We start from the raw sequence: 12,098 nt of genomic DNA, 5'->3' as shown, positions 1-12,098 counted from the left end.
CAACATGTAATAAGCTTCAACTCTTCCCTGCTGCTTTCTCCTCTGTAGGGGTAGGGCAGCATATCCCAGCAACCTGAAAAGAGGGAGTTGCATAACTACCAGGAAGCTGCTCTGCTCTCAGGATGCCCCTCTTTTTCCTTGTGCGATCCAGGTCATGTTGCAGCCTGGTCACTGTCTGCCTCCTCCCCAGTAAGAGAAAGCAGTGCACCCTGGCTACTTATAGGGTCAGGACTGCACCAACAGTATCTGTAGAGCTCTATTATTTTTTCATGAGTCTGTCCATCTCCCACTGCCCATGACTGTCAGCACATCCATCTTCTGCATCAACATATCCACCTTCCTCTTTGTATGTCTCCATTTCTTTGTCACCCTCAATCTTCCACCAGCGAGGCCTGCTCCTCCTCTCTGCATCCTGATCTTCCTGCTTCTCCCAACAGCTAAATCCTAAATTCACATTGTACCCACCTTGCCTCTAGAGACATTTGCCCTAACTTTCTCTTCCTTCCATCCTCATGCTTCCACCTCTCCCATCTTCTGGTGCAACCCCTTCTAACCTCACGTTCAATCAATCCCCTGACTGTCTCTGCAGTGCCCAGGCCACTGATAGTGGATCTCACTCCCTCTGGCTTCTGGCTCTCAGACCTGGATCACTTCATCTGACACTGCCTCTGCAGCTGCCTTCTTATGCTACCTCCAGTGGATCAGTCATGGAGAGAGCTGGGCTTCCCCCTTTCTATTCCTTTTCCTTCTTGCTGCCTCCCCCTTCTCTCTTTTGAGCCACATGTGCATCTGACTTCCTTAGTGCCATTGTCTGCCACTCACCCACATCCTCTGCACTGTGCTCTCTGACTCCAACTCCTAGCTCCATCTCCCACCCTTCAGAATCTCTCAAAGGTATCCATTTTGGCTTCAGCTTTCCTGCTAGTGACCAGATGACCACTCAGTTGCAGGACTCGTCATACTTACTTCATCTGACCTGCCACCTGGGTTCAAGCCCTGCCACTTCACACCATCTTGATCTTTAGCAAGCACTGCCACCTTTGTGCCAAGTTTCCCCTCACTGTCTAGCATGTATTCTTTCAATGGCCCATAAGTGCCCACCCCTATGTCCTGGCATTCAGCCTACAGTCCATCAACACTGACAGCTTGTCACCTGCTCTCAACCCTCACCATTTGTAGTGTCTGGTTCTTTCCATGCATCTCTCCATCCTTTCATCTTTGCCCTCCCCACCACCCATATCACAGAGTCCATCTCCTACGTACCTCCAACCCTGCTCTTGTTCTGTGGTACATCCCTGGTGGAAATCCTGCAGCCATACGTACCTCCCCCACTAAAAACTCACTCTCTCCTTTCAGTCCTACTACCCTCCTCGTTATACCACTCTAACTTTCAGACTCTGAGCACTGGAGAAGCTCCCTGAAAATATCTGCCAAGCTATTATCCTCCTAAAAACCCAGCTAAGCCCACAGAACTTTGCGAGTGGCTGGGCGGTAGTCATAACACTTAAACCCTCTGTCCTACCCATTAGTATTGTCTCATTGTTTCCTGGTGCTTCCTCCACCTTCCCTATCGGTCTGTTGTTTCTGGTCTTGTACTTGGATGTTCCCTGCACCAGAAAGCTAACAAATTCTGAGAGCTGTGTCTCACAAAGAGAAAATTAGGTACAAAGTTTATGACCTTATCCTAGCCCTGGTATGCATCTGCAAATTAAAGACAGGCTTCTCTTAAAAGCAAGAGAGGGTAGGGATTTGATTGTTTCTTTATTTTTCTGTTATTATACTTTAAAACTCGCTATTGCTTAATACTGTGAAGCATCTGTAACAAAGGAATGGAGGTGGGGGAGGAAGAAACATTCAAATCCAAACAGCTCAACAGTACTCCTGTGCTGCTCACAGCTAACACAAATACCTTGTTAATAAGTGGCCAAATAAGGGCTCATGCTTCTTGAGCAGGAGGCTAAGTCCTGTCCCTATTGTCAACAGGGAGGCCTGAGGTCGCAAGGAATGTGACATTGTGACGAATGCTGCAGGCCTGGGTACCTTGGGATTTAATACCATACATTTTTTTAGAGCTCCCCTTCAGATGTCTTCCCGCCTTCAAGCTACACAGCATCATACCCGTTCCTAAAGTTACTAGCACCTAAGGGATAAACAGAGGAAACACCTATCCCAATGCTCAAGCCTCCAAATCCCTCTTTCCTTTTGCCAGATAAAAGCAGCAGCCTATTTGCTGGGAAGCAATGGAGAGCTGTGAACATTCCTCTGTCCTTCAGAGAGAGTGTTCTACTCCTCTTTGGTTAAAACAATAGCTGAAGCCAGAGGAGCTATTCAGCTACAAGCCACAGATCTCATAACTTCTGGGAAATGAGGATTTCCTTCTGTGTGTTGTATACTTGGTTCATCATTAGGGCTAGGGACAGAAGTTACACATGAACCAGTTTAAGTTATCAGAAACTGGTTTAAACTTGTAACAGAATAGAAGCTCAGTGTGCATAAACCAGTTTCAAAATGGCTGAAACTGATTTAAGATAAACTTGGTTGAATGTAGTATCAGACTTAGCTGATTTAGTTCAAACTGGTTTATGAAACTTCAATCCCAGACCCCTTCCTCATTCAAGTTAAATCACAGTCCCCTAGCATCCCAGCATGCTTTGCAGCCCTGAGCTGGGCTGTGTTGTGTGCTCCAGAGAGCAGGGCTGGCCCCACCCCTCTGCTCCCTAGCTGGAGTAGTGAGGGCTGGGTCACTGGCTGGCTCACAGTCATCCTCCCCACCCCTGGTAAGCCCCTGCTGGAATTTGGGTCCAGGAAGGCAGGGGTTAAACTCCCCTTCCCCCCGAGTGCAGAGCTGCCCTGTCCTGCTTGCTTACTGCTGTCTGTGACTGTGGACTATGAATCCCAGAAGCATCTAGAAACAGGAAGAGGAAGTGATGAGCATCCCTGCAGAGTCCTGATGCTGTGATTCTGGACTGCAAATCCCAGAGATCTAAAGGGCAGCAGGAAAAGGGAGGAAACACACAGCCCATGCTGGCAATGTTAGAGAGCCGCGCTATAGCACCCTCTGGCTTCTGGCTTGAGCCACTGAAGGCATGTGGCTGCATTTCCTGAATCAAAAGTGAATGTCTGTTCATTTACTTATTGGTTCAGTCTTTGCAGCTTAAACTAACCTGTAAAGACTAAATCAATTCAGCCTCAGGCTTTTCGACTGTCTGTGCTTAGCCTTGATGACTATACCTTAGATTGCTACTTTTGTTTACTTCATTCTGAAATACTGGGATAGTTCTCACCAATACCACATACTTTTTGTAAACTCCTTTTGCAAGAGGTTTCCATATCACAAGCACTAGGGCACATAATACTATCTAGTTCTCATATTTAAGAGGATTCCTATCTGGGTTTCAAGACAGAAACAGACCTTTAGCAAAAGCCAACCAGAAACACAGGAGTTTAGGGGAGCTTACTGGTTTTCATTATAAATATGGATGCCCCTGGATGACAGCAATAATCTGTCCCAGGACTTTTAGGTATGAGCTACTGCGTTCTGAGTTAAAGAAAAAAAGCTTCCCAACACCCATGCTGTATCAGATTATCATTTATGTGTGAACTAGCCAGAAATGAGGATAACAAAGCACTACACAGTTACCATATATGGCCCCAGTTTGGGAATATTGCATCAAAATCTAGATTTAAAAAAATTACAGCTTGGGTACAATTTTTTTCCAGTGAAATCAAAACCAGTGGACACTGAATACTTGGACTGTCTCTAGGGCAACAAACCATCCAGAAAAAAAACAGTGTCAGAGTGGTGGCCCCAATAGCCTCTGTGTACAGAACAGTTTTTCAACGCTCCCAAGAATCCTTGATAAAAGCTTGCATTCAACAGAACAAATGCCATAGCTACAGATCTGACAGATCCAACGGCCGACCAGAGTGAGCTTTTCCTAGCCATTTTTCTTCATAAATACTAATCCGATTGCACAGAAATTTTCCCCTGGGCCTTATGTTCTAACACAATACTTGACACAGCATATTCCCTGCACTCTGAGAAATGTGTAGGGTTAGAGGTTTTCCCTGTTGCTTCAGGTAACTTGCAACATCTCTTGAGACAAACCTTATTGATTCCACTGAGAATGAGAGCACTCGGGACGTGTTAGGATCAAGTCAGGAATGTCCTCCAATAGGACACCTATTTCCCTAACTGTTGAACTATTTTTAGTGACAGAATTAAAAACTCTGTCTCCTCTAGTTATTTCGGATGCAGTGCTTTGATGTTTGATGTTCAGCTTGATCCACCTCAAGGATGTTTTACAAAATTGCTAACATGAAGTCTGAAAAGGGAGCAGAGTTTGACTGTGCTTTTAAAACAGTCCCCCTGGAAAAACCGCACACACATATTATACATATATATACACACATACATATATATACACACACACACACACACACACACGACCCAGCGGGATCCAGACATTTAGTCACTGTAAAGACAGCATAGATTATTTTAGCATGTTGGTTCAATCCACGTGTGGTGGGGGAGGGGGATATGTAACATACAATTCATATTGTACTCCAATAGTATTTGAACTTTTAAAAAGTGTCCCACAGGAGTCCAATCTTATGGGGGTTTACTTCAGATTATGTAAAACCTTCACTCCTAATCCAGCAACATCAAAAGAAATAAGGATTAGACGCACATCTATCCTAAGGAACACCCTAATCCTGACAGCCTTTCCTTGCCATTTTGCTCTTGTAGAAATGTCACCAGAATTTTTTTCCACAGCCCGATGGGAAGGTGCTTGTCTTGTTCCTTCTACCTCAAATCTACTTAAAATTGGATTGCAAGTGACTGTATTGTCCTAAATTTTATACCCATACTGATTTGCTGGCTTTCTCCTCCTCTTCCACAAAGTAGGCAGCTCTCCATTTACTACTATGCTCTACCCATTTTTAGTTGCACATCCATAGAAGCATTGCCATACCAGATCAGGTCTATCTAGTCTATTATTGAGTCTCTAGTCATGCCTAACAGATCACTTTCCAGAGGAGAGTCCTTTATCTCTTCTAATACACCAGGGTGCATAGTTATATAGCAAATGTTGGGCAGATGAGAAAGGCTATCCTTTGCTGATCTCTGTATTAGATCATCTTACAACCTGAAAAGTATGAACATGGTCAAAAAGTGTACAGAGGAAAAGTTCAGGCTGCATGTGTTTTGCTGCCCTTCCTATTTCAGATTTTTGAAAGAGGTAAGTATCTTCCCACAGAATTGCTGCTATTTTAACATTCTGTGCAATGGGTGGAGATGCAAGGGACAGTTGTTTAACCAGTCATATACTATATTTCCTTGATCTCAGCTCATTTTGTTATTATATTATGCAGCTATAGTCAAACAAATATCATCATGCACGTCTATATGCTCAGCTCCTCAGTATCATATGAATTTGTTCAGTGTCAGAAGTCTAAAGTCCCTTCCTGGGGTTCTGAAAAATCCACCTGGCTTCTGCCTCTGACACTTTACTGACAGTTTTGTTGGAGGTGTTATGAAGGGCAGTACTCATAAGGGTAAGCAAATTTTAAATCACATTTAATCTTCATGTGCAATTAATGTGCATTAAACTAGACCCCAGCATACATCTGAACATGCATCCATCAGGAGCAAATTTGTTCCTGAAGGGAACAATTCAGTTTACAGCTGCTCTACCACTCCCTGCAGCAGCCAAGGGGGCTCCAGGTTCTCTCCCCCCACTACAAGTGCCAGCCCTGGACTGGCAGGAGGCACAGGGGCTGGGCTCAATCTCTGCAGGGTAGGGGGAAAACTGTCCTGGCTGCCGGGCAGCTGCCTCCCAACCGTGTGGAGATGGAGATCAGCACAGTCACCACGTGGCTGGGAGGCAGCTGGGACAGCTCTCCCAGCCACATGGAGATTGGGATGGGTCTTGATCTCTATGTGGCTGGAAGGCAGTTTCCCACCAAGTCAGGACAGCTCTCCTAGCCACATGGAGATCAGGACAGGATAGGTCCTGATCTCCATGTGGCTAGGAGGCAGTATCAGCCAAGCTGGGACAGTTCTCCCTACTCCCTGTGACCCCTGCTACCTAGGCAATTTGTTCCCAGTCAGTATCTACACATGTGCTTTGGTGCATTAATTTAATGAGCTGATTTTTAGTACCTGTATTTACAGGTATTAGAAAATGGCACATTAGACTAATCTACTTCATGGTAATAATTATGTATGTGTAGATGCTGATGCTTTAATGCACATTAGATTAGTCTCATGTAAACACATCCAGTAAAAAAAAAAAAAAAAAAAAAAAAAAAAATCAATTGAAAGAGGTTAAACCCTGAATGGCTGAGTTTTTTTTTCAAGAGCTGAAAATGCCCCACATCATTTGGGTTCCTGTTAAAGAAGGCAAACAACCTTATGCCACTTTTGTTCAGCAGTAGTTAAAGGATGGTGTGTCTTCATAGCATAATACCTAGCAGAATATGGTTACCTATAGGTATGACAGTTTCACTATTACTCCTTACTGGTACATAACCTAGTCATATCATACTTACTTTTTTTTAAAGCCAAGAAAAGGGCAACTCTTACCTGGGTTTGAGAAGGTCTAAAAGTAGAGTCAAAGCCATTCTGTAAGGAGTCCAGAAACGGCTGGATTTTGTAGAGGCCATGTGTTGTCTGGCTGGAGCGAAAGGCCACAATGTGGAAGTACTTCAGGATCTTCTCGAACCGGGTCTGTGTCATGATAAGTGCTATGCTCTTGTTGCTGTAGAATCCACTACTCCAGATGCTGAGGACAGACTCACAGTGGTGAATGCTCGTTGATATCATGTAGCCTAGGAAGGCTTTCATTTCGGTTAGCGTGACGTCCACCCAGGCATCATCACTGCCAAATCTCTCCTGGTACTTCTTGGCATACATATTGGTTTGCACCACCATATTCTTTAGTACATGGTCAGGGACAAATAGCTGAAAAAAGTCCATGACGCTGGCAGTTGGAGGCATTTTACGGGTTGGACCTAGAACAAAAGTGAAACAAAAATCTTATTTTTGATGAGTTCTTCATTGCAGCAGCAAAAATGATAGCTAATCAATCTCATTTCAGTCAGTTCCCCTCGTCTCAGCAGCACAGCAAGATTGAACTAAAAATCTCAAAGTCCTATTATTTAGAGTTTTATAAACAGCTTCCAAGGAAAAGCCCTCACAGAACCTACCACACCTCCCTGCCCTACTGCACGGCCTCCAGATATCCATAGATAGATGTTTTCTATTTCAGTCCTTTGACCAGGCAGATAAAACATTCTTACTCTTTCCCAAAAGTTAAATCAGTCCCTCAAACCTCCTCATCCCCCAGACAACTGTTGTTGCTTCTTTGAATTCTGCCCAGTTTGTCGGTGCCTCAAAATTAAGGTGGTGTCTCAAATGCCATAATCCAAGATCAGGCATACAACCATGCTACATAACAGGATTCTCCTGCAATTAAAACTTGAATTCACTTTGTCACACCGGACTTCAAAGTCTCCTTCAACTACTGCCCCCATCAGCCTTGCAACTCTCAAGTTACCTCTTTGCCAGTGCATGTAACCAGCATGATTTTTTAGGTATGGTTGTTTACGTTGCACTATTCAGCATCCCATTTTAAGACCTGATCCTGCACCCTCAAATCTAAGGAATACTGGCTTTCAATTCCAGGGACAATCAGAGAGGTCTATTACAAGTTAGAGCACCCTTTGGAAAAAGCATTACATTGTATACATTTTTTACTGTAAAAAGTATCCTACTTCACGTATCATTCTTCTTAAATCATAAATCTTGCTTTCCCTCCCTCTAATTATTCTGATCAACAAAACCTGCAAGTTTTTGAGAAAAAACCCAAAAGAAGCAAAACAAGTAGAAATCAGGGTTGCAGGCTGATCACTGTAATGAACGTTAAGGTGAGATGCAACTACAAGACTTAGGGGAATTAGGAACACAGGATCTCAAGGGACCTCTTAGATCAGGGTCCAATCCCCTGCTGTTGTACACATCACATTGTATAACACCTTTCATATATCTAGAGAGCTTCATTTTAAAAATAGGTAGATTTCTTGCTTATTGCATTGATTAAAATGCTGTTTAAGAACCTTATTGCTCTAATAATTAAAAATCTTCTAATTTCCAATCTAACTCCATTAATGGGCAACTTATACCCATTTATATGCTGACATTCTCCTTAGTTTAAATAGCTCCTCTTTCTCCCTGCTGTTTACTTCCCAGTGTGTTTTCAGACCATAACACAGCCTGTCTTGGCCTTTTCAAACATGGGAGACCAGAATCAGAAATAGTATGTCTAGAGAACTACTGAAATGCTGGTGGAAGCATGCTGTGCAGCAGCTCCTTTAATCTTTGAGGTTGCCCTGCATGCCCCCACCACTGATCAGCAGTGGGGCCCCACCACTCACTCCTGACCAGCAAGGTTTTAAACATGGCATTTTTTTGCCTCCCTGTTGGTCAGCAACAAGTAGTAGGGCCAGTAGGGAGGAGTGTGTGTGGAGGAACCTGCAGGATTAAAGGACCACCTGATGCGCAGCCCACTTCCGCCATGATTTTGGTAAATCCCTAAGTATGCCAAGCCTCACCTCAGCTTTGTACAATGGTGTTATTATTTCCCTGTCTTAACTAACACACTCCAGGATCCATCTGTCTTTTTCATGACTGCATCACATTGGTATCTTAGTCATCTTATGATCTTCTAGTATCCCATGTCCTTTCCCACTTCAGTCACTTCTAACTAATCACTTCTCAGCTTATAGTTGAAGTTGGGCATGGCCTTGGATTCTGTACTACCAAATATAATCTCATCTTGTATTTTAGTCCACAAAGTCACTCATTCTTTCTATATCAATAGCGCAGTATTCTACACCTGATGCCTTTTGACTCCAAATGTCTTCTCTGACCTTGTCATGAGTTGTCAATGGAAATATTAATAATGAGATCAATCCCAACACTGAGACTGAGACACTCTCTAGTTAACGCTTTCCAGCTTGATACTTCCCCTTTCAGCACTGCCTTTAACAAATTCATTACCCACCTTACAATTTGTCTACTAATTCCCAACTCAAGTTTAAATAGCAATCTCCCATGTGTCATTATACTATATACACACTATATATATAAAAATAAGAGCTCATTGGCCTGGCACCATCTACATTTAGCAAACCAGTGTTGCCCTTTATTTCATTTTCCATTTGTCTTCATGATCAAATTATTCTTTCTTTCAGATTTTCTTTTAAAGTCTTGCAAACTCTTGGTACAAGATTAAAAGGCGTGTAGCGCAGCACCTCCCCCCTCTTCATAAATTTCATAGATTTCATAGACATTAGGGCTGGAAGGGACCTCGGGAGATCATCGAGTCCAGCCCCCTGCCCAAAGGGCAGGAAGTCAGCTGGGGTCATAGGATCCCAGCAAGATAAGCATCCAATTTACTCTTGAAGGTGTTCAATGTGGGTGCTTGAACTACCTCCGCTGGCAGACTGTTCCAGACCTTGGGGGCTCGGACAGTAAAGAAATTCTTCCTTATGTCCAGCCTGAAACGGTCTTGCAGGAGTTTGTGACCGTTCGACCTCGTCATCCCTTGGGGCGCTCTGGTGAACAAACGTTCCCCCAGATCCTGGTGGTCTCACCCTTGATAAACTTATAGGTGGCGATCAGATCACCCCTGAGCCTACGTTTTTCCAGGCTAAAGAGTCCCATGTCTCTCAGCCTGTCATCGTAAGATCTGTTTTCCTGACCTCTGATCATGCGTGTGGCTCTCCTCTGGACTCTCTCAAGCTTCTCCACATCCTTTTTGAATTGTGGAGCCCAAAACTGGACACAGTACTCCAGCTGCGGCCTTACCAAGGCCGAGTACAAAGGGAGAATGACGTCCCAGGATTTGCTCGAGAAGCATCTACGGATGTAAGCCAGCGTTTTGGTCGCTTTATTAGCCACAGCATTGCATTGCAGGCTCATGTTCATCTTGTGGTCAATGATGACCCCCAAGTCTCTTTCTTCTGTAGTGCTAACCAACGTAGCACTGCCGAGCCTATAAGGATGCTGCAGGTTTTTCCTCCCAAGGTGGAGAACCTTGCATTTTTCGGTGTTAAACACCATCAGGTTCTCGTCTGCCCATTTGCTGAGTTTGTCCAGGTCAGCCTGGATCACCCGCCTATCTTCTGGCGTGGATGCTTTGCCCCAAAGTTTGGTGTCATCAGCGAACTTGGCCAGTCCACTCCTGACTTCAATGTCCACATGGTTAATGAAGATGTTGAACAGTATGGGTCCCAGGACAGAGCCTTGAGGGACCCCACTGGTCACAGGGCACCACGATGAGTGACTGCCATCGATTACAACCCTCTGGGTCCGACCACGGAGCCAGTTTCCCAGCCAGCGGATCGTGGTGGAGCCAAGGCCACAACTGGGCAGTTTGGCCAAGAGGTGATCATGGGATACCAGATCAGAAGCTTTTTTGAAGTCAAGATATATGACATCAATCTCTTCTCCCTTGTCCAGATGATAGGTCACCTGGTCATAGAAGGAAGTGAGATTGGTCAAACAAGACCTACCCGCAACAAACCTGTGCTGGCTATCCCTTAGAATGTTAGCCTGGGCCAGTCCCTCAAGCATGGCCTCCTTAATAAACTTTTCTAAGATCTTCCCCAGGATAGAAGTCAGGCTAATGGGCCTGTAGTTAGCCGGATCCACTCTCCTCCCTTTCTTGAAGATCGGCACCACATTGGCCTTCCCCCAGTCTTCGGGCACTACACCAGAGCGCCAGGAGTTTTCAAAGATCCGTGCCAGGGGCTGGGCTATGATGCTCGCCAGCTCCTTGAGTACCCTGGGGTGCAGATTGTCAGGGCCGGCTGACTTGAAGGTATCCAGCTTCTCAAGATGTTCCTTCACGAGATCAGCATTTATGGAGGGTAGGGGATCCCCCTCACCCAGATTTCCCTGTCCCATAGCAGGCATGGGCATCCCGTGTGACTGATGAAAGACTGACGCAAAGTACCTATTTAATAGGTTGGCTTTTTCCTGGGTGTCAGTTGCCAGTTGCCCCATCTGGTTCAGCAGGGGTCCAACGTTGCCCTTGCTTTTCCTCCGGCTCCCCATATATCTGAAAAAGGACTTTTTGCTGTCCTTGATGCCTGAAGCTAGTTGGAGTTCAGTTGCAGCCTTGGCTTTCCTGGTTTGGTCCCTGCAGGACCGGACCAGCACGGAGTAATCCTCCTTGGAGGTGAATCCCATCCTCCATCCTTTGTAGGCTTTCCTTTTAAGCCACAGGAGGTCCGCTAGGTCCCTGGAGAGCCAGGGGGTGCTGCTGTTCCTTCTTGCTGCCTTTCCTCCGTGTTGGAATAGATTTAGCTTGTCTACTGAGGATCGCTTCCTTGAGGAGCAACCACTCTTCTTGAACTCCCATCACCCTGGGGTCATGGTCCGAGGGCCTGACCAACAAGCCTCTTGAGCTTGTCAAAGTCGGCTTTTCTGAAGTCAAGAACTTCTGTGTTGCTGACTGACTTGCCAGCTTTATGGCGGATGGTGAAGGTGATCAGCTCGTGGTTGCTGTCACCCAGCTTCCCATCAATCACTAGGTCGCCGATTAGGTCATCCCCCGTAGCCAGTACCAGGTCGAGCAGCGCTTTGCCTCTCGTTGGCCCATAGACTTCTTGAGTCAGGTAGAGGTCATCCACGCACGAGAGAAAGCTTTGCGATCGCTCGGATTTTGCTGAGTGATCTTCCCACGAGATGTCCGGGTAATTGAAGTCACCCATGACAACCAAGGTCCTGGAGCAAGCGGCCTCAGTCAGTTTCCAGGCGAACTCCTGGTCAAGCTCAGGACTTTGAGTGGGAGGTTTGTAGTAGACTCCCACCATTGTGTCCCCTCTGCTGTATTCCCCACGAATTTTTACGCAGAGGGTCTCTAGCTGTCCATGCCGGTCGCCAACATCAGCTTGCAGGGACATGTAGCTTTCCTTCACATAGAGAGCTACACCCCCGCCCCTTTTCTCAACACGATCCCTCCTGTACAGGGTATAGCCCTCTATACCCATGGTCCAGTCATGGGTGGAGTCCCACCAGGTCTCTG

At 45.5% G+C, this 12,098-nt stretch overlaps 1 protein-coding gene across 2 annotated transcripts in view; it reads right to left on the bottom strand.

Annotated features, from left to right (window-relative positions):
* Nucleotides 1–12,098, bottom strand: part of PGBD5 (piggyBac transposable element derived 5) — a 108,480-nt gene that overhangs the window by 50,469 nt on the left and 45,913 nt on the right. For both annotated transcript variants that reach the window (XM_090043808.1, XM_090043813.1), the window contains exon 2: nt 6,590–7,017. In XM_090043808.1, coding sequence (XP_089899934.1) covers nt 6,590–7,017 — 428 coding nt within the window. The remainder of the gene's footprint in view (nt 1–6,589; nt 7,018–12,098) is intronic.

The sequence above is a fragment of the Crocodylus siamensis genome, chromosome 1 (genome assembly GCF_052110815.1).
Source record: "Crocodylus siamensis isolate JL-2025a chromosome 1, ASM5211081v1, whole genome shotgun sequence".
NCBI lineage: Eukaryota > Metazoa > Chordata > Crocodylia > Crocodylidae > Crocodylus > Crocodylus siamensis.
This window is presented reverse-complemented; position numbering and strand designations above follow the sequence as displayed.